This window comes from Rhinoderma darwinii, chromosome 1, assembly GCF_050947455.1.
Source record: "Rhinoderma darwinii isolate aRhiDar2 chromosome 1, aRhiDar2.hap1, whole genome shotgun sequence".
In the NCBI taxonomy this organism is placed as follows: domain Eukaryota; kingdom Metazoa; phylum Chordata; class Amphibia; order Anura; family Rhinodermatidae; genus Rhinoderma; species Rhinoderma darwinii.
Window position 1 is genome coordinate 481,125,451 of NC_134687.1, and position 23,640 is coordinate 481,149,090.

At 43.2% G+C, this 23,640-nt stretch overlaps 1 protein-coding gene across 1 annotated transcript in view; it reads right to left on the minus strand.

The window, feature by feature from the left end:
• Positions 1 to 23,640, minus strand: part of P2RX7 (purinergic receptor P2X 7) — a 121,812-nt gene that overhangs the window by 73,796 nt on the left and 24,376 nt on the right. The window contains exon 2 of the mRNA XM_075834497.1: positions 13,820 to 13,952. Coding sequence (XP_075690612.1) covers positions 13,820 to 13,952 — 133 coding nt within the window. The remainder of the gene's footprint in view (positions 1 to 13,819; positions 13,953 to 23,640) is intronic.

Genomic DNA, 23,640 nt, shown 5'->3' on the forward strand with positions numbered 1-23,640 from the left:
CCTATCTGCCATTACGTTAGCCGATTAGGCCCCGCCCGGAGGCGGAGCCTGATCGGCTTGCTGTCAGTGAACAACTGACAGTTCTAATACATTGCACTACATAGGTAGTGCAATGTATTAGAGCATCAAAAAAACAGTTGGACCTTCAAGTCCCCTAGTGGGACTAAAGAAAAGTGTAAAAAAAATTGTCAAAAAAGTAAAAATAAAAGTTGTAAAAAATACAATAAAAGTTTCAAATAATAACACAAAACACAATCACCCTTTTTCCCTTATCAAGTCATTTATTATTGAAAAAAATAATAAAGCCATACAAATTTGGTATCGCTGCGACCGTAACGACCTTAACTATAAAAATATAATGTTATTTATTCCGCACAGTGAACGCCGTAAAAAAAAAAAAATAAAATACTGACATAATTGCTATTTTTTGGTCACTTTGTCTTCCAAAAATTGAAATAAAAAGTGATCAAAAAGTCGCATGTACCCAAAAATGGTACCTATAAAAACTATAACTCGTCTCGCTAAAAACAAGCCCTCATACAGCTCCGTCGACGAAAAATGTAAAACCGTTATGGCTCTCACAACTTGGCGACAGAAAAAAATCGATTCTCTTTACAAAAGTTATTTTATTGTGCAAAAAGTTGTAAAACATAAAAAGTGCTATAAATTAGGTATCACCGGAATCGGACTGACCCACAGAATAAAGGTAACATGTAATTTATAACGCGTGGTGAACGCTGTATAAAAATAACTAAAAAAATATGCTAGAATTGTTGTTTTTTGGTCACCTTGCCTCCCAAAAAAAAAACGATAACAAGTGATCAAAAAGTCGCATGTGCCCCAAAATGGTACCAATAAAAACTACAGCTCGTCCCACAACAAACCAGCCCTCATACCACTACGTCTATGAAAAGATAAAATTAGTCAAGGCACCAATAAGGGAGGAAATAAAAATATGCAGTTGTGCCGGCCCGAGGGGAACGTTTCTTCTGTTTCAAGTGGCGAATTATCAAGGCCCCTAAAATTAGGGAACCAGGAAGGGGAGGGCCCAAACATATCTGCTGGAAGTGAGGGCGCCCGTATTATACCAGGACAACACTTTCCTGCAAAATCCCCCAAACTGCAAAGGTGTGGAGTGTGTACCCCAAAAGGGGAATAAGTAAAGACCATTTATCAGTGCGACACCGGGCTGTGCAGAAAGGATTGTGTCACAGCATAACACACATCTATGTATTATTTTATTGTTTTTTTTTACCCCACTATACCACCTGACTATGCCCCTTATATACTCCGCCCGGCTTACATGTACCCCACATTATAAACGGAAACACCAGTAAGACTCAAAACAAAACTACTACAAGCAAAATCTACGCTCCAAAAGCCAAATGGCGCTACCTCCCTTCTGAACCCTACAGCGTGCCCAAACAGCAGTTTACTTCCACATATATGGCATCGGCATACCCGGGAGAACCCTTTTAACAATTTTTGGGGTGTGTGTCTCCAGTGGCACAAGCTGGGCGCCACATATTGGCATATCTATTGAAAAACCATTTTCACTCTGCAACATCGAGTGCACACCAATTTCTGCCAATCACCTGTGGGGTTAATATGCTCACTACACCCCTAGGTGAATACCTTGAGGGGTGTAGTTTCCAAAATGGGGTCACTTCTGGGGGGTTTCCACTGTTTTGGTCCCACATGGACTTTGCAAATGCGACATAGCGACCAGAAACCAATCCAGCAAAATCTGTACTCCAAAAGCCAAATGGTGCTCCTTCCCTTCTGAGCCCTACTCTGTGCCTAAACAGCAGTTTATTACCACATATGTGGTATTGCCGTACACAGGAGAAGTTGCTTTACAAGTGTTGGGGTGCTTTTTTTCATTTATTTGTTGAGAATATGAAACATTTTCAGCTAAAACGACATCTTATTGAAGAAAAAGGATTTTTTTTATTTTCACTGCCCAATTCTAATAAAATCTATGAAACACCTGTGGGGTCAAAATGCTCACTACACCCCTAGATTAATTCCTCAAGGGGTGTAGTTTCGTGAATCGAGTGACTTTTGGGGAGTTTCCACTGTACTGGTACCTTAGGAGCTAGTAAAACTTAAAAGGTATTCTAAACGCCGCTAGTGCAGCCTGCAACACCACTTTATATACAGTGAAGGAAATAAGTATTGCTGATTTTGTACGTTTGCCCACTGTCAAAGACATGAACAGTCTAGAATTTTTAGGCTAGGTTAATTTTACCAGTGAGAGATAGATTATATTAAAAAAAAACAAAAAAAACAGAAAATCACATTGTCAAAATTATATATATTTATTTGCATTGTGCACAGAGAAATAAGTATTTGATCCCTTTGGCAAACAAGACTTAATACTTGGTGGCAAAACCCTTTTTGGCAAGCACAGCAGTCAGACATTTTTTGTAGTTGATGATGAGGTTTGCACACATGTTAGATGGAATTTTGGCCCACTCCTCTTTGCAGATCATCTGTAAATCATTAAGATTTCGAGGCTGTCGCTTGGCAACTCGGATCTTCAGCTCCCTCCATAAGTTTTCGATGGGATTAAGGTCTGGAGATTGGCTAGGCCACTACATGACCTTAATGTGCTTATTTTCGAGCCACTCCTTTGTTGCCTTGGCTGTATGTTTCGGGTCATTGTCGTGCTGGAAGACCCAGCCACGAGCCATTTTTAATGTCCTGGTGGAGGGAAGGAGGTTGTCACTCAGGATTTGACGGTACATGGCTCCATCCATTCTCCCATTGATGCGGTGAAGTAGTCCTGTGCCCATAGCAGAGAAACACCCCTAAAACATAATGTTTCCACCTCCATGCTTGACAGTGGGGACGGTGTTCTTTGGGTCATAGGCAGCATTTCTCTTCCTCCAAACACGGCGAGTTGAGTTAATGCCAAAGAGCTCAATTTTAGTCTCATCTGACCACAGCACCTTCTCCCAATCACTCTCAGAATCATCCAGATGTTCATTTGCAAACTTCAGACGGGCCTGTACATGTACCTTCTTGAGCAGGGGGACCTTGCGGGCACTGCAGGATTTTAATCCATTACGGCGTAATGTGTTACCAATGGTTTTCTTGGTGACTGTGGTCCCAGCTGCCTTGAGATCATTAACAAGTTCCCCCCGTGTAGTTTTCGGCTGAGCTCTCACCTTCCTCAGGATCAAGGACACCCCACGAGGTGAGATTTTGCATGGAGCCCCAGATCGATGTCGATTGACAGTCATTTTGTATGTCTTCCATTTTCTTACTATTGCACCAACAGTTGTCTCCTTCTCACCCAGCGTCTTACTTATGGTTTTGTAGCCCATTCCAGCCTTGTGCAGGTCTATGATCTTGTCCCTGACATCCTTAGAAAGCTCTTTGGTCTTGCCCATGTTGTAGAGGTTAGGGTATGTGCACACACACTAATTACGTCCGTAATTGACGGACGTATTTCGGCCGCAAGTCCCGGACCGAACACAGTGCAGGGAGCCGGGCTCCTAGCATCATAGTTATGTACGATGCTAGGAGTCCCTGCCTCGCTGCAGGACAACTGTCTCGTACTGAAAACATGATTACAGTACGGGACAGTTGTCCTGCAGCGAGGCAGGGACTCCTAGCATCGTACATAAGTATGATGCTAGGAGCCCGGCTCCCTGCACTGAGTTCGGTCCGGGACTTGCGGCCGAAATACGTCCGTCAATTACGGACGTAATTAGTGTGTGTGCACATACCCTTAGAGTCAGACTGATTAATTGAGTCTGTGGACAGGAGTCTTTTATACAGGTGACCATTTAAGACAGCTGTCTTTAATGCAGGCACCAAGTTGATTTGGAGCATGTAACTGGTCTGGAGGAGGCTGAACTCTTAATGGTTGGTAGGGGATCAAATACTTATTTCTCTGTGCACAATGCAAATAAATATATATAATTTTGACTATGTGATTTTCTTTTTTCTTTTTTTTTATATAATCTATCTCTCACTGGTAAAATTAACCTAGCCTAAAAATTCTAGACTGTTCATGACTTTGACAGTGGGCAAACTTACAAAATCAGCAAGGGATCAAATACTTATTTCCTTCACTGTATCTACTCCTTATATTCAAGGATGTGGAGGTGGTATTATGCCTACAATTCCCTGAGCTAAAAAAAAGTCTTCTGCCTATTAATATATACTGAAGTTATACAAGGAAAGCTGATATAAGTTATAGGTGTAATCCCAGAATTAATGAAAAAAATTAGAATGCGTAATATAGTACATAAGAACGCTAGAACCAGCCCTGTATCTTACATGGATCCAGAGATCTCCCCACTCATTGATCCAATTTGTCTGCTAGATCTTCTTCAGGCTGGCAGCACAAGGGGTTGTGTCCTTTCTGCTGCAGCTCCTCCCCCTTCCTGTCATAGCCTGTATAGGCAGATCGTTCTGTTTCACTGCCTCCTCTCTAGGAAAAGCTTTACAAATGCCCCCATTACATGTCTTTTTAGAGAGAGAGCCAAGCTCTATATAACTCAAGAAGAGGGAGAGTCAGCATCTTACACACAGTGAGAGGATGAGTAAGAGAGGGGAGAGCTCAACGCTGCATGTAAGCAGTGCTGTATTCAGGCTCTCTCCTCATCTAAGCAAACTTCTGACTCTCCCATGTGTTTCTTTCTGTGAGAGTCTACATTCGCACTACAAGTTGTGTTTCTGAATAAAAACTTCTCTATTTCTTTACTGACAAGCAGAGATGGCATTTTCTATTGGCTGGTGGCAGTTGGAGAGTGGAGCATTTGCGTCCTCCTTCATTAACCTCAGTAGTAGGACGTGCACATTCCTATACAGACTGAACACCAGGAGTGCCATTATAATAAAGTAAAGGGAATTGCTCTCAACTGGAGCATTTTTGTAAAATAATGTAAATTACTAAATTAATTAACTTTTAATGCTGAATTATATTGCAATAACATTTACTACGGGACAACCCCTTTAACCCCTACCCGCACGAGTAAGTAACTGTACGTCGTTGCGGGAGGTTACTTCCCGCACGAGGACGTACAGTTACTGAATCGTTCCCGGTGTACACAGCCGGTGGCTGTGTGCGCTGGGAACCGGGATAGAAGCTGTCCCTGACAGCTAACGCTCCCGAGTCACCGGTAATGGACCACGATTAGCGGTCCGATGCCGGCGATCGATGTGGTCGGTGGATTTGTACAGATCCACCGATCACATTGTTATAACTGTAAAAAGTTTTTAAAACCGTTCCCGCGACTCGTAGTTAAGTCCGGGAACGGTTACAAAGGTCCCCCTACCTTCCCCCATGTCCCATGTGACCTGCAATGGACTGCTGCTATTGGTCCATTGCCGGCGAGAGCTGTGATTGGTGGGTCTGTTCAGACCCACCAATCACAGTGCACTTTTATCCAGGGAGGGGTTAAAAATGCCCCCCCCCCCCGACAGCTTACACAAGTCAGTCATCGGCTGTCAGTCACCTCTGTTCAGACCCACCAATCACAGTGCATTTTCTTGCAGGGTGGGTGAAAAATACAGGATACAGGCTCTGATCTCTTAGTTGGTGTTTAGTAGTTGGAGAGATCAGAGCCTGTATCGTGTAGTCAGTGAAAATAGTGAATAACCCCTAATTTTCCCTTCCCCTGTTCCCCACCGCCTCCCAGTGTATAAGGGAGATATTTTTCTTTTTTGATCACAAATAATAATTTGATTTAGTTTGTAGGTAGTTGCTCGTCTACGTCAGTTAGTCAGTGTCAGTCAGTGTCCGTTGTCAGTTAGTCTGCGTCAATCCGTTGTCAGCGTCAATCCATTACTGTCAGTCGCGTCACTTGTCAGTAAGTGTCAGTTAGTCAGCGTCAGATAGCGTCAATTCATTACTGTCAGTCGCGTCACTTGTCAGTAAGTGTCAGTTAGTCAGCGTCAGATAGTGTCAATCCATTACTGTCAGTCGCGTCACTTGTCAGTAAGTGTCAGTTAGTCAGTGTCAATCCATTGTCAGTGGCAATACGTAGCGTCCGAGTCAGTCAGCCTCAGTGTCCATTAGTAAGTTTTACTAAGTGCGGACTCCGCGAGTGGTGAGGAACCACAGTTCTTTCTCTCATCCTCCTCCTCCAGTGACAGTGAGGAACCTCCTCGTAGTCGCAAGAGTGTTAGTGCCCAGGTTCTGCCTGACCCTGAAACTGCCGATCTGCCTGACCCTGGTACAGTCAGCAGTGATTGGTCAACCCCAACCAATTACACCCTCCAAATCCCAGAATTTACTGCTGCGGCAGGCATTCACGTACAGACAGAAGGGCTGCCTATTATTGGATTTTTTGTTCTTGACAGAAAATTTGATCCATCTCATGGTTGATCAAACCAACATTTACGCCCAGCAGTTTATTTCGGAACACCCCAACGCCTTTCATGCCCAGGCTCAATCGGTGGCAACCGACTAATTGTGAAGAAATGCACAAGTATTGGGGGTTAGTCCTCAACATGGGTCTCACTAAAAAGCCTGAAGTGAGATCCTACTGGTCCACAGACATTCTGTATCATTGTCCGCTGTACCACAATACTATGACCAGATCCCGCTTTGAAGCCCTCCATAAATTTCTTCACTTTAGTGACAATTCCCAATGCCCCCCTGCGGATGACCTAAACTTCGATAGACTTTTTAAAATTAGGCCCCTCATTAACATTTTGTCCCAAAATTTTTCATCAGTCTACACCCCTCAAAAATAAATATCTATAGATGAATCCCTGGTGCACATCAAGCGCAGCCTGAAGTTTCGCCAATATTTACCAAATAAGTGCGCCAGGTACGGGATGAAAATGTACAAGCTGTGTGAATCGGACACCGGATACACACACGCTTTCCGGCTTTATGACGGGAAGGGAAGGACAGGACAATACAGCCCCCAAATTGTCCCACCGTCCTGTCCACAACAGGGAAGATAGTGTGGGACCTCTTGCACCCACTGCTTGATCAGGGGTACAACTTGTACTTGGACAACTGGTACACAAATGTACTCCTGTTCAAATGTCTAAAAGACAAAAAAAAACAGTGGCATGTGGGACGGTGCGAAAAAATCAGAGGCACCTTCCCAAGACCCTCATCAGCCAATCCCTGCAAATTGGCGAAAGCAAGGCATTGCTGCAGGATGGGATCCTGTGTCTCAAATTTAGAGACAAAAAAGAGGTGTATGCTGACATCTATACATGACGCCAGCTGCACCCCTGTCCCCACACGTGGATTCACATCATCCACGATGAAGCCTGTGTGCATTCAGGCATACAATAAATTCATGGGGGGGGGGGGGTTGACCTGAATGATCAGGTGTTGAAACCATATAGTGCCATGAGAAAGTGTAAAATCTGGTAAAAGAAATTGGCACTGTACCTTGTCCAGCTGGCACTATATAACTCCTTTTTTAATTTTTAGGAAAGCTGGCAATCCTGGTATATACTTGGAGTACCAAGAGAAAATTATAAAATTTATTTTATTTGGAGACAAGGTGGGGGAAACGTCTGCTGCTCCAAGTAATGTTTGCCGAATTGTTCCTGGGCAGCACTTTCCTAGTGAAGTGCCTGCTTCAGCAAAAAAAGGCAGGGCACAGAAAAGGTGCGGTGTCTGCGCAAAAAGGGGTATCCGTAAGGATGCCACATATCAGTGTGACACTTGCCCATCTAAACCTGGACTGTGCATGAAGGAGTGCTTCCGCATCTACCACACCTCCCTGGATTAAAAATGTTATACTTTTAAAACCCCCACCCCTCCCTTTATCATTTTGGTCTTCTACCCATTTTTAAAATTGGACACTCTAAAAAAACAAAACAAAAAAAAAACCTCAAAATACCCCTAGATTAATACCTAATACTCTAACAAATGTGTATGATCTGCACAATTTTTTCAGGCCTATGCTTGTGGCCAAAAATCATCCAAGTAAAAATAAGGCCTCAAAACCCTTGTGGTGCTTCTTCACTTCCAGGCACTGCTAAGTGTCCAGACAACATATTTAGACCACTTTGGGGCTATTTCTAAACTCAGAAGAAAAATCCCAATAAACATTGAGGTGTCTTCCTGCACTTACATGCTGTCTGAAAAATCTGTCCTATAAATGACGCATTTGTGAAAAATGTAACATTTTATTTTTAATGGCAGATTTCTACTAAAGCCCCCAAAAATATGGGGTCATAAAAGTGATCACACACCTAGATAAATTCTTTGAGGGGGCAGTTTCCAAAATGGGGTCACTTCTTTGGTGTTTCCACTGTACTGGTACCTCAGGAGCTCTGAAAATGCGACATGGCACCCGAAAACCTTTCCAGCAAAAGCTGTGATTCAAATGGTTCTCCTTCACTTCTGAGCCCTGCCGTGGGTCTAAACAGCAGTTTATTACCACTTATGGGGTATTGCCGTAATCAGAAGAAATTGCTTTTCAAATGTTGGGTGTTTTTTCTCCTTTATTTCTTGTAAAAATGAAAAAATTCGATGCTTTTTACAAAAAAAAGTAGATTTTTATCTTCACAGACTAATTCCACAAAATTCTGCAAAAAAACTGTGGGGACAAAATGCTAACTATAATTCCTTGAGGGGTGTAGTTTCCAGAATGGGGTCACTTATGGGGGGTTTCCACTGTTTTGGTCCCTCCAGGGCATTGCAAACATGACATGGCACCAAAAACTATTCTAGCAAAATCTGCGCTCCAAAAGGCGCTCTTTTGCTTCTGAGCCCCGCTGTGAGTCCAAACAGCAGTTTATTACCACATATGGGATATTGCCGTAATCGGGAGAAATTGCTTTATAAATGTTGGGGTGTTTTTTCTTCTTTATTCCTTGTAAAAATTCTATTCTTTTTACGAAAAAAAAAGTAGATTTTCATCTTCACAGACTAATTCGACTAAATTCTGCAAAAAAAACTGTGGGGACAAAATGCTAGCTATACCCTTTAAAAATTCCTTGAGGGGTGTAGTTTCCAAAATAGGGTCACTTTTGGGGGGTTTCCATTGGTTTGGCACCACAAGACCTCTTCAAACCTGACATGGTGCCTAAAATATATTCTAAAAAAAAGGAGGCCCTGAAATCCAGTAGGTGCTCCTTTGCTTCTGAGGCTAGTGCCTCAGTCCATTAGCGCTCTAGGGCCACATGTAGGATATTTCTAAAAAATGCAGAATCTGGGCAATAATTATTGAGTTGCATTTCTTGGATAAAACCTTCTGTGTTACATTAAAAAATGTATTACAAATGAATTTCGGAAAAAAAATAAATTTGTAAATTTCACCTGTACTTTGCTTTAATTCCTGTGAAATGCCTAAAGGGTTAATAAACTTTCTGAATGCTGTTTTGAATACTTTGAGGGGTGCAGTTTATAAGGCCCTCAAAGCCGCTTCGGAACTAAACTGGTCACTGAAAAAATAGGCTTTTGAAATTTTCGTGAAAATGTGAGAAATTGCTGCTAAAGTTCTAAGCCTTGTAACGTCCCGGAAAAATAAAAGGACGTTCAAAAAATGATGCAAACATAAAGTAGACATATGGGAAATGTTAACTAGTAACTATTTTGTGTGGTATTACTATCTGTTTTACAAGTAGATACATTTAAATTTAGAAAAATGCAAATTTTTAAAATTTTTAAAAAATTTTGTTGTTTTTCACAAATAAATATAACAATCTCAGAATCGCTTGGATAGGTAAAAGCATTCCCAAGTTATTACCACATAAAGTGATACATGTCAGATTTGAAAAAATCATCTGTGTCCACAAGGCCAAAACAGGCTGTCCTAAAGGGGTTAAGCCCCACCTTCTATGTTATTATATAAATATGTAAAGTCTGGCCTTTTGTGTTACCTTATTTCATACACAAGGTAACAAAGCTAAAATTTCATCCCTCTATTAACCCCTTCCAAACCTTAGGCGTAAATGAAAGCCCAGGTGAGCAGTAACTTGCAGTTACGTCCGCGCTTTAACAGCTAACCGCCGCGCGGTGCTACACCGCAGCGGCAGTTAACTGTGCAGGGTGCCTGCCCTGCTCTCCCCGTTGCCGATCAGTGGCCTGTCGCCGCTGAAATCGGCAATTGGCCCCTTCGATGCGGCGGTCATTTGCGATCGACGCATTGAGGAGGTTTAGAGCAGATCGGCAGCCCCCCCACATGCATTTGCGGGGGGCTGGCGATCCTTGTCAGGGCAACTGGAGGCCAGACAATGTCCTCCGGGTTGCCATGTACGGAAGCCTCGGAGGAGCAGCCTCCGGCTGGTCCTCTTCGGCTTCCTGTCAGTGTGACTGTCACGTCACAATGACAGTTAGAACACATTACACTGCGTAGGTAGTGTAATGTGTTCTAGCAGTAATCAGAGCTGCAAGTCTAAGTGTCCCGCAGTGGGACAAGTAAATAAAAAGATAGTAAAAATGTTTTAAAAAAGTGTAAAAATAAAAGTTATAAGTGACATAAACAAAAAATGCTTGTTTTTCTATAAAGTTTTTAATTATAGGAAAAAATTAACACGTTAAAAAAAGTACACATATTTGGTATCACTGCGTTCGTAATGACCCCAACTATAAAACTATAATATTATTTTTCCCGCACGGTGAACACCGCAAAAACAATAAGTAAAAAAACAATGCCAGAATCACTATTTTTTTGGTCACCACTCCTCACAAAATATACAATAAAAAGTGATCAAAAAGTCACATGTACGCCAAAATAGTACCAATAAAAACTACAACCCGACCCGCAAAAAAACAAGCCCTTACACAGCTTTTTTGACTGAAAAATAAAAAAGTTATGGCTCTCAGAATATGGTGACACAAAAAATAATTAATTTTATACATAAGTGATTGTATTACACAAACGCTGCAAAACATTAAAAAAATGATATACATATGGTATCTACATAATCGTGCCAACCCGCAGAATAAAGTAAAATGGTCATTTATAGCCCAGGGTGTACGCCATAAAAAAAAAAAAAAAGAATAAGAAAACATTGTCAGAATTGAAGATTGAATAAAATGTGATCAAAAAAATTGCATGTACCCCAAAATGGTACCAATGAAAAGTACAGATTGTCCTGCAACAAATAAACCCTCACACAGCTCCGGTGGAGAAATAAAAAAAAAAGTTCTGGCTCTCAGAATATGGCGATGCAAAATGTGCAGTGTTCCAAAAGCGGATAAGATTGGGCACCATTTATCAGTGCAACACTAGCCACACATCTGCGGATTATTATTTATTTACCCCATTATTATACTCTCTTATTATTCCCCTGATGTTCTCTGCGCAGATTACATATGCCCCCACATTATAAACTGAAATACCAGTAAAACGCCAAACAGAACTAACAAGCTAAATCTGCGCGTCAAATGCCGCTCCCTCCCTTTTGAGCTCTACAGCGTTCCCAAACACCAGTTTACGTCCATAGATATGGCATCGCCAAACCCGGGAGAACCCGGTTAATATTTTATGAGGTATTTGTCTTCAATGGCACAAACTGGGCATAACATATAGTGCACTAAAATGGCATATCAGTGGAAAATTTTAATTTTCACTCTGCACCATCCGCTTGCGCGTTAACCCCTTCGCGCACCACGACATAGCATGTCGTAGTGTGGGGGGTGATGTATGGAGCGGGCTCACGTGCAGAATAAAGAATTTAAAATGGCAAAATCACAGTTTTTTGGTCACCTTGGCTCTACCAAAAAAATTAATAAAAAGTGCTCAAAAAGTTGTACGTACCACAAAATGGTACAAATAAAAATGACCGCTCGTCCAGCAAAAAATAAGCCCTCACACCACTCTATTGACGGAAAAATAAAACAGTTATGGCTCTTGGAAAGCGGGGAGGGAAAAAGGAAAAGAAAAAAATGGTTCAGTCCGGAAAGGGTTAATTACTTTCTAATGAAAAAACATTTATTACCACATATGGGGTATTGTCGTACTCGGGAGAAATTGCTTTACAAATGTTGGGCGGCTTTTTCCTCCTTTATCCTTTGTGAAATTGAAAAAATTCAACATTTTATTGGAAGAAATGTTGATATTCATTTTCATGGCCTTATTCTAATAAATCATGCAAAAGACTTGTGGGGTCTAAATGCCGACTATACCCCTTGATAGATTCTTTAAGTGGTGTAATTTCCAAAACAGGGGTCACTTTTGGGAGGTTTCCACTTTTTTGGCCTCTCAGGGGCTTTGCAAATGCGACATGGCACCCAAAAACCATTTCAGCAAAATTTGAGCTCCAAAAGCCAAATAGCGCTCCTTCCCTTCTAAGCACTGCTGTGGGTCCAAACAGCAGTTTATTACCACATATGGCGTATTGCTATAATCGGGAGAAATTGCTTTGCATATTTTGGGGTGTTTTTTCTCTTTTATTCCTTGACAAAATTACAAATTTCGAAGTTTTTTCAGAAAAAAAAGTAGATTTTCATCTTCACATACTAATTCAAATACATTTAGCAAAAAAAATGTTTGTTCAAAATGCTAACTATACCCCTAGATAAATTCCCTGAGTTTTTTTTTTTCCAAAATGCGGTCACTTTTGGTGGTCTTTATTGTTTTGGCCCCACAAGACCTCTTCAAACCTGACATGGTACCTAAAATATATTTTTTTAAAAAGGAGGCCCCAAAATCCACTAGGTGCTCCTTTGCTTCTGAGAACTGTATTTGAGTAAATTAGCGCAGTAGGGTCACATGTGGGATATTTATAAAAACTGTAGAATCTGGGCAATAAATATTGAGTTGCATTTCTCAGGTAAAACTTTCTGTGGTATAGAAAAAAATGTATTACAAATGAATTTTGGCAAAAAAAAATAATTTGTAAATTTCACCTCTACTTTGCTTTAATTCCTGTGAAACACCTAAAGGGTTACAACACTTTCTGAATGCTGTTTTGAATACTTTGAGGGGTGCAGTTTTCAAAATGGGGTGATTTATGGGGACTTTCTAATATATAAGGCCCTCAAAGCCACTTCAGAACTGAACTGGACCTTGTAAAAATGGGCTTTTGAAATTTTCTTGAAAATATGAGAAATCGCTGCTAAAGTTCTACGTCTTGTAATGTCCTAGAAAAATAAAAGAATGTGCATAAAACGATGCAAACAAAGTAGACATATGGGAAATGTAAACTAGTAACCATTTTGTTTGGTATTACTATCTGTTTTACAAGCAGATACATTTACATTTAGAAAAATTAAAATTTTTGCAAATTTTCTCCAAATCTTGGTGATTTTTTTTACAAATAAATATTGAATTTATCGACCAAATTTTTTCACTAACATAAAGTACAATATGTCACGAGAAAACAATATCAGAATCACTTGGATAGGTAAAAGCATTCCCAAGTTATTACCACATAAAGTGACACATGTCCGATTTGAAAAATCATCTTCGTCCTGAAGGCCAAAACAGGCTCAGTCCTGAAGGGGTTAATGCAAAATTCCCTGATAAGTTATTATTATTGTTATTATTGTTATTAGATAACTGGTTTTCTAAACCAGACACCCCCTTAAGTTGCTAAAAACTAACATAAAGTTAAAAGAGAAATCAATATAAAATGTAATCTTCAGAGGACATGTCCTAGGTATGTTTCTGAAAATAACATCAATGTAGTCCGTGAGCTCATACAGCCAATGATTTAGCTTTCAGAGAGCTGAACAGAAATGAAGGGGAACAGCGCTCAGCTAAACACTTCTGTCCCTTTTGTTTTAGTGATCGTGGGGATCTTAGCACCCTGACCCCCACCTATCAAAACTTCTGACATGTCACTTATGTCAAAAGTTATAGTTACACTTTAACTGCGCTTAAACCTGGGTTTATTACTGCCAACATGCAAATCTGAATGAATGGAGACTTACTGGAGATGGCAATGTATATTCAGCAGGGTCCCAGATCCTGGAGTCAGCATCCAAAACTCCTTTCACCTTTGTGTGCACTGAACTGATAACGGTTTCCTTTTTCTGATAACGTTTTTCAGTGAACAGTATAACGCTAGAAACAAAAGAAGAGAACTTTTGAGAAAAAGCTCTGTGGAAACACAGTGGAGGAAATCTATCAAAACTACTAATCACGTCATTTTTCCAAAATGCATCTATAATAATGTAACAGAACAAAAAAAGATTATGTACTAATAGAAACCTACATGATGAGCGGTGAAGCTTCCAACATTTGGCTGCAAAGCAAACAGCAGACCCCTACAGAGCTGTCTTAATGCTGGTTTATATGGGCAGATTTCTGCCCATAACAAGTGTCGCTTAACAGGCTCTTTTACGCGGGCCGATGCTAAACTTTTTGTGGTCAAAAGCATGTTTGTTTTTTTATATATATGGAACAATAAATGAAGCTTTTTGGAGATAATGCTGTCGTCCATTCATATTTTTTTTTAATATATATTTACCGGATGGGTGAGAGCTGACCCGATGTATGTGGCATCAATAAATACAAGATTGTGATTTTAATATGATAGTTCGGTTCCCATCAGTTTGCATCGTTGTCGGCAGCACATCCCATGTTTAGACGGGGAGACGTGCTGCCAACAACGATGATTTTATAGCCTGCATAAACTATACGACCAGCTGACAAATGAGCTTTAACTCGTTTGTTGGCTGATCGCTGCTCTGTTTACAGGGACCAATAATTAAAGACGCTCATTACTCATTACCTCATTATTGGACCGTGTAAAATAGGCCTTTAGTTGAATGTAGTTTTTACTCCATTCAGTCTTTGCGGTAAAGGAAATTATCTTAACATAGTTACATAGTTACATAGTTAGTACGGCTGAAAAAAGACACATGTCCATCAAGTTCAACCAAGGGACGGGAAAAGGGAAGGGAAAAATTTCTACACATAGGAGCTAATACTTTTTTGTTCTAGGAAATTATCTAACCCTTTTTTAAAGCCATCTACTGTCCCTGCTGTGACCAGCTCCTGCGGTAGGCTATTCCACAGATTCACAGTTCTCACAGTATAAAGAAGGCTTGTCGCCTCTGCAGATTGAACCTTTTTTTCTCCAGACGGAGGGAGTGCCCCCTTGTTTTTTGAGGGGGTTTTACATGGAACAGGATTTCACCATATTTTTTGTATGTGCCATTAATATATTTATATAAATTAATCATGTCCCCCCTTAGTCGTCTTTTTTCAAGGCTAAATAGGTTTAATTCTTTTAATCTTTCCTCATAACTTAAATTCTCCATGCCCCTAATTAGCTTCGTTGCTCTTCTTTGTATTTTTTCCAACTCCAGGGCATCCTTTCTATGAACTGGAGCCCAAAACTGAACTGCATATTCTAGATGAGGCCTCACTAATGCTTTGTAAAGTGGCAATATTACATCCCTGTCCCGAGAGTCCATGCCTCTTTTAATAAACGACAATATCCTGCTGGCCTTTGAAGCAGCTGGTTGACATTGCATGCTGTTATTTAGTTTATGATCTACAAGTACACCCAGATCCTTCTCAACAAGTGAATCCGCCAGTGTAGCTCCCCCTAGGACATATGATGCACGCAGATTGCTGGTACCCAGATGCATAACTTTACATTTATCTACATTAAACTTCATCTGCCAAGTGGATGCCCAAACACTTAGTTTGTTTAAATCTGCTTGCAATTCACGAACATCTTCCATAGACTGAACTATATTACATAGCTTGTTGTCATCTGCAAAAATAGAAATAGTGCTATTAATCCCATCCTCTATATCATTAATAAATAAGTTGAATAATAGTGGTCCCAGCACTGAACCCTGGGGTACACCACTTATTACCGGGGACCATTCAGAGTAGGAATCATTGACCACAACTCTCTGGATACGGTCCTTGAGCCAATTCTCAATCCAATTACAAACTATATTTTCTAAACCTATAGTCCTTAATTTACCCATTAGGCGTCTATGGGGGACAGTGTCAAATGCCTTTGCAAAGTCCAAAAACACTAAATCCACAGCGGCCCCTCTGTCTAGGCTTCTGCTCACCTCTTCATAAAAACAGATTAGGTTAGTTTGACAACTTCTGTCCTTAGTAAAACCGTGCTGGCTGTCACTTATAATACTATTTTTTGTCACATAATCCTGTATATAGTCCCTCAATAGCCCCTCAAACATTTTCCCCACGATGGATGTTAAGCTTACTGGTCTATAATTACCCGGGGAAGACCTAGAGCCCTTTTTGAAAATAGGCACCACATTTGCCCTGCGCCAGTCCCTTGGCACTATACCAGTCACTAGAGATTCTCTGAATATTATGAAAAGGGGGACAGAAATAACTGAACTAAGCTCTTTAAGAATTCTAGGGTGTAACCCATCTGGTCCCGGGGCCTTGTGCACATTTATTTTATTTAATTTAGCTTGGACCATATCTACATTCATCCAATTCCGTATATCAACTGATATATTAACAGCACTGGCACCGGCTACATCAGCTGCTCTTTCTTCAGTTGTATATACAGAGCTAAAGAACCCATTTAGTAACTCTGCCTTCTCTTGATCCCCTGTGACCAACTCTCCATTACAATTATCTAGGGGTCCTACATGTTCAGACCTTGGCTTTTTAGCATTTATATACTTGAGGAATTTTTTGGGATTTGTTTTACTATCCTTGGCCACCTGCCTTTCATTTTGTATTTTTGCTAATTTTATTACATTTTTACAGATTTTATTAAGCGCTTTATATTTTACAAAGGCTGCAGATGTACCCTCAGATTTGTATTTTTTAAATGCCCTTTTTTTGTCATGTATTGCCCCTTTCACAGAAGGTGTAAGTCATGTGGGATTTAATTTTAGTTGTTTATACTTGTTACCTATAGGAATAAATTTTGCACTATAATAACCCAAAGTAGATTTGAAAATCTCCCATTTATCATTTGTCCCATTATTTGACATTAGTTCTTCCCAGTCTATATCCTGAATTGCAGCCTTCATCCTGGGGAAATTGGCTTTCTTAAAATTAAATGTTTTTGCCCTCCCAGCCTGCGTTTGTTTTTTACAGTATAGGTAAAATGTAACTATATTGTGATCACTGTTACCAAGGTTTTCACGAACATTGACGTTCCCAACAAGCTCTGCATTATTAGAAATGACCTGATCCAACAGAGCTTCACCTCTAGTCGGGTCCTCCACAAACTGGCCCAGAAAATTTTCCTGCAACAGGTTGAGGAAATGTCTCCCCTATGCAGTTGAAGCCGAACCATGACACCAATTAATATCCCGGAAATTAAAATCTCCCATTATCACTACAGTACCCGCCTGTGCAGCCAGCTCCATCTGTTTATATAGCTGACCTTCCATCTCCTCAGTTATATTGGGGGGTCTATAGATTACACCAAAAGTAATTTTTTCAGTGTTTACCTCCCTTTCTAGTTCCACCCACAAGGTTTCAACCTCCTCACAGTATTCACCCACTATTGTCTTTTTCACACTCGCCTTCATATAATTTCTCACATACAGACATACACCACCGCCTTTCCTATTTGTCCTGTCTTTCCGAAACAGTGTAAAACCCATTGCGTATGTCGTTGTGGCCTGTGACCCCCTAAATATGGCCGGCGTGTCCTGGCTCGGTGAACCCGGCTGTGGTGGTGGGAGCTGCTGCTGTGCAGCCGCGTGCATTGGCTCCCCTGATCGGGGGCTGCCTGAGGCAGTATGGGGAGAAGGGCCGAGGGCTGGAGTGGGGAAGCCGATCACATTGCACCCTACCCCTTGGCACTGAAGCCTTAACTAGTCATTAATACAGAACCAATCTATTCACCACTTTATCCGTGGCGCCTTTATCAAAATAGGCTCTTAACTCAAAAAAGAGCAGGCCACCACTCTTTCAGCATTTCTCGCAGAGACTGCGGCCTTGGAGCAGGTACACAAACGCAAGACAGGAACAGTGTGGCTGAACTACTGAGAAGGGAAAGGCTTAAGTCCCTTTTCCTTCCTAAAGCTAAGGTGGTTCTAACATAATGTCATAGACATTTCTATGAATACAGCAATGAACCCAGCAGGACTTTAGCCAGGGCCAAGAATGTGCACATAGGTACCCTCGTCTAGGAACACGTGTTAACATCAAAACAATATTAGGAGGTTATCCACTATTAATACCACTCACTATATAATCTTTTTCAGTCCTCTCCCTCACAAGGGACCCGGTTCCCACAGATAGGCATATGCACACACATGCAAGATTCAGAACTCCAAGAAGTCCGTAGAGGGCTCTCCAGAACCTCGAGGTAAACTGAACCCCCCGATCAGACACAATATGCTGTGGCAAGCCGTGCAGGCGGAAGATGTGTTGAATAAATAACTTGGCCAGCTGAGGAGCAGAAGGAAGACCGGTCAGAGGAACGAAGTGGGCCATCTTCGAAAATTGGTCCACCAGCACCCAGACAGCACTGCATCCAGCAGAGAGAGGCAGGTCCGTGATAAAGTCCATCGCTATATGCTGCCAGGGGGCATTGGGCACAGGCAATGGCTGGAGCAGACCAGCAGGTCTGGAGTGGGTGGCCTTGTTGGCTGCACATACAGCACAAGAAGAAACGAAGTCCACAATATCCTTGGGCAGAGTGGGCCACCAGAAATGACGAGCAATCAAATCCCGGGTCTTACATAACCCCGCGTGAAGAGTGTCCCCAGCGGAGGATTCTTCCCCGATCAGCCAGGGGCACAAAAGTCCTCCCTGGAGGAATGTCCCCGATTTGTAGGGGATTGAACGAGACAATGCAGGATGGATCAATAATGTTCTGTGGATTCTCAATGGTGTCTTCTGTCTCGAAAGACCTGGACAAGGCATCAGCCCTCACATTCTTGCCGGCCCGGCGATAATGAAGCTCAAACTGGAACCTTGTAAAGAACAGTGACCACCTGGCCTGACGAGGGTTCAGCCGTTGGGCCGTCTGGAGGTAGGTCAGATTCTTGTGGTCCGTAAAAATCAAGATCGGGTGAGCTGCGCCCTCTAGTAGATGTCTCCACTCTTCCAGAACCAATTTGATGGCCAGTACCTCCCGATCCCCAATCGAGTAGTTGCGTTCTGCGGAAGAGAAGAGCTTGGAGAAGTATCCACATACCCTTGACTTGCCCTTGGGACCTCTCTGGAACAGGAGTGCACCAGCACCGACAGAGGATGCGTCCACCTCCAACGAGAACTGCAGAGAGACATCCGGATGATGGAGCACAGAAGCTGACGTGAAGGCACTCTTCAGGCTACTGAATGCAGACTCTGCCTCGGGAGTCCACACCTTGGCGTTCATACCCTTCTTAGTAAGGTTAGAGATGGGAGAAGTCAGTGAGAAGTTCGGAATAAACTGCCTGTAAAAGTTAGCAAATCCCAAAAAGCGCTGTATGGCCCTCAAGCCTTGAGGACGAGGCCACTCCAGGACAGATTTTACCTTCTCAGGGTCCATCTCGAGACCTCGATTCGAGACGATGTAGCCTAGGAAGGGTAGAGCATCCTTGTCAAATACGCACTTCTCTAACTTGGCGTACAGACTATTCTCCCTTAACCGCAGCAAGAACCTGACGGACATGTCTCTGGTGCGTCATAGGATCTGGGAAGAAAATCAAGATGTCATCAAGGTAGACTACAAGACAAACATAGAGGAGGTCACGGAAAATGTAATTCACAAACTCCTGGAAGACCGCGGGAGAATTACACAGTGTCCATCACGAGTGTTAAATGCAATCTTCGATTAATCGGCCTGGCGAATCCGGATTAAGTTGTAAGCCCCACGCAGGTCTAGTTTAGAAAAAAATGTTGCACCATGTATACGATCAAACAGTTCGTAGATCAGTGGCAACGGATATTTATTCTTCACCGTGATCTGGTTAAGACCACGGTAGTCGATGCAAGGGCGAAGAGAGCCATCTTTCTTTTTGACGAAGAAGAATCCGGCTCCGGCCGGGGAGGAAGACGTTCGTATGAAGCCCCTTTCTAAGTTCTCTCTCACATAGCAGGACATGGACCGAGTCTCTGGCAAGGAGAGATGATATACCCTACCACGGGGAAGGGATGCACCAGGTATCAGTTCAAAAGGGCAGTCATACACCCGATGTGGAGGCGATGTCTCCGCCTCCCTCTTGCTGAAGACATCCGAAAAGGCAGCATAATGAGACCCAGCAATCCTGCCAATGACCGAGGCAGCGAAGGCTGAGTCGAATGAATCCTCACCAGGCAACGACCTTGACACTCAGGGCCCCACTGAAGAACCTCTCCAGAATTCCAGTCCAGAGCCAAGGCAGGGCCAGCAACACAGGGTTAATAGCTTTAGGCAGGACATAGAAAGGCAGAAGTTCGGAGTGAAGAGCTCCCACTTGGAACCTCAGCGGTTTGGTCACCGCTAAAACCGGGTTTGGCAGAGGTAGTCCATATACTGAAGCAACTGTCAACGGGCTCTCCAGAGGGGTGGTGGGCAATTGTAGAAGGTCCACCAGATCTCTGCGGATGAAATTAGCAGTGGAACCAGAGTCCAGATACGCAGAGACCTGATGCGTTTTCTCGCCGGACACTATAGTCACGGGTATGGACAATTTAGACAGAAGCCTTTCTTTACCCAAGGTCGTCACTCCATGCAACCCTAGGTTTTGGGTCTTTTGGGGGCACAGGCGCACCAGATGGCCATCGAGGCCGCAATAAAGACAGAGTCCAGATGTGAGTCTGCGTTGCCTCTCTTGGGTAGATAACTTACACTGATCCATAATTACCGACCTCTTAGGAGGATCGACATCTGAGGACAGCAGGGTTTGCTGCAATGTAGGGACCAGACTAGGAAGGGCTCCCTCCCGTTGAACCTCTTGGTGGCGTTCACGGATCCGTATATCGATCCGGGCAGACAGAAGGATGAGGTCATCCAGGGTAGACGGCAGATCCCGGACGGCAAGCTCGTCTTTAATTCTGGAAGACAGTCCGTGCCAGAATGCAGCCACCAGAGCCTCATTGTTCCATGCGAGCTCTCCCGCCCGGGTGCGGAAGTGGATGGCCGCTGCAGATGAGACCCGTCCATGCTCCTCAAACACCATGCGAAAAGTCTGGAGGAAGGCAGGGAAGTCATGGGTCCTTGTTTCTCCCAGATAGGGTTCGCCCATGCAAGAGCCTTTCCGGTGAGGAGAGAAATGATGAAAGCGACCCTGGCACCATCAGACGAAAATGTCCTAGCATACAAGCTGAAGTGGATCTGGCATTGATTAAGAAAACCACGACAGGTACTTGCTTCTCCATCATAGCGGTCAGGAAATGGCAAAGAAACACGTGGGTCAATACTGCCAGGAGGTGTAGGCTGAGGATCCATATTGCCAGGACGTGTAGTAGGAGGAACGGCAGCTTGTGCCTCCTGCCGACGTGCAAGAATGTTCAACGCTTGGAGGAGTTGGTCCTGTCGGGACCGGAGGTCCAGCATATCCGCTCGCATCTCCTGTGTCGTCGTCATAGTTTTGAACCGGCCAGCGGGGTCCATGACCTGAGCGTACTGTCACGAAGGGTCTGTGGATCCACTGGGCCTTACCACCTTAGCAGTAGGGCAGCTGGCCAACAGGGCGCAGGTCTGAGTCTATGGTATATAGGATACCTGTGGCAGCACGGACAGTAGCTTGGCAGGAACTAGGCAGCAGGTGGATGTCAGACGTGGAGAGGCAGACAAGCGTGGTTTCCAGCACAGCACGACAATGGCAAGCACGGCACTAGATCGGGATACAGGTACAGGTACAGGAACAGGAACACTGGGAGCAGGAAACACTAGGGGACCATTTGCATAGGCAGACTAAGGGATACACAACAACGCTCAGGCATAGAACTAGGGGGCTGGACCCCTCTTATAGTCCAGGGTACTCACGGGTCAAAGTTCGTCCATGCGGTCCAGTGCGCGCGCTGCCCCTTTAAGAGCGGGCACGAGCGTGTGCGCGCACCCTACGGGATCCAGCAGAGGTGAGTGGACGCAAGCGCTGGCGTCCCCTGAGGAGGAGGCTTGGGCCAGCGCTTGCCGATTCGTGGCTGCGGCTGTCAGGGTGAGGTTGGAGCTGACAGCCCGCAGCCACGGGCTTTACAGCCTGGTGCCTTCTTATAGACCAGGAAATCATGGCAGTTGATGATGATGACGATTTCCTACGGGACACAGCAGACCGGAGCGGAAGTGAGAGCTGGTGTCTCCTAGGAAGGAGATGGGGACCAGAGCTCACGGATCCATGGGTGCGGGCATCGGGAGGTGAGTAAACCCGACGGCCCATGGCCATGGACGCTACAGACTGTCCGTAGGTGACAGAGGTTGGATATTCGTAGGTAATATCCTGTAGTACTTGTAGTACCGTCAAGGACTTCTGTGGTAGTCCTGATAATGGAGAGCAGAGTAACAGGGGAAGCCCCGTAGTGTGATATACCGCCAAAGATTATTGTGACAAACAGGGGTAGAAAGATGCTATAACAACTAAAAAGAGATCCTATAATAATCAGGTTCTTTGTTAGGATTGTAGTAATCAAATGAATATATGAAAGTGCATGTGATAATTGTGTATGTACCATTACCCAGTACAAGAGGGAAAATGTTGAATGTTGTATTGAGTATACGTTTCTAGCACACACTGCCAGCTTGTAATATTATGTGTATGGGTCCTTTAAAACCACCAGTTGTATGCATTGTCAGACTGGCATAAGGTAGGAATCAGTACAGGTTGATTTCTAGCACGCATTCGATAATCTGGCTTATTGACTTTGAAATATGTCTGTAGTGTAACATCAGACCGCCAGAAATGAATACCATTGAAACATAACAATCTGTGTTCAAAGCAAAGAATGACCCACATGTGTCGTAGTAGTATAACTACCTACACAAATTACAGTGAAGGACATTGGTATTGGCGCACACCCAAGGCCCATAAATAAATCATCACTACAACCCCTAGACCCAGATGTGAATAGCAAACTGTCAAACTGGCAGCCAAAAGATGGTTGTTTGCATGTGATAAATAGAATGGTTTGTGGAAAGTTGAATAAGGGATGGTGGATAGCCAGGAGTTAATTTAAAATGACAAAGTAAGTGATTACAGGTGGTTACAAGTAAGTTGGTGTGAGGGGAGATGTGAGACAGGTGTGGATTTTGGCAGGAAGAGTGAAGAATATGGAGCAGTCAGATACATTGCAGTGACTAATGTGGGTCAGAACGGGGGAAGTGTAATGTCAATGGGTGTGATGTGACATCTGTCTGATGTGTGAGACATGTGTGTAATGTAACATTTCTGAAGTTTGAAACTAGTGGCCACAATATAGCAGATCAATATTGTATGCTCTCATTTTTAACAGCAGTACTGTGTAACATTTTTAGTGTCTTGTGTATAGGATTAAATTGGAGTAATTCCAGGAAAGCATTGGTCTGAAGAAAAGGGGGATTATGTGTGTGAGGCGATCGGAGAAGGCTGCCTGGCTGGTTACAGTGATTAGAAATATTTCTTATCTTTGCGCATGCGCTGTTGTCCGTAAGTACACAAGTGTGTAAGATATTGTCACGTGCGGGACGTGGACCCACTGGGCCGTACCGCGTAGCGGGGTAGCAGCTGGCCAACAAGGTACAAAACAATGTCTATAGTTCGGAACGGGTACCTGAGGCAATGTAAACCGTAGCGGAGGCACGACTTGACTCTCACAGCAGGTGGCACCGTGGATGCAGCAGAAGACACGACTTGACATTCTCAGTAGATACGATAGCACGAGATACAGGGTACAGGCA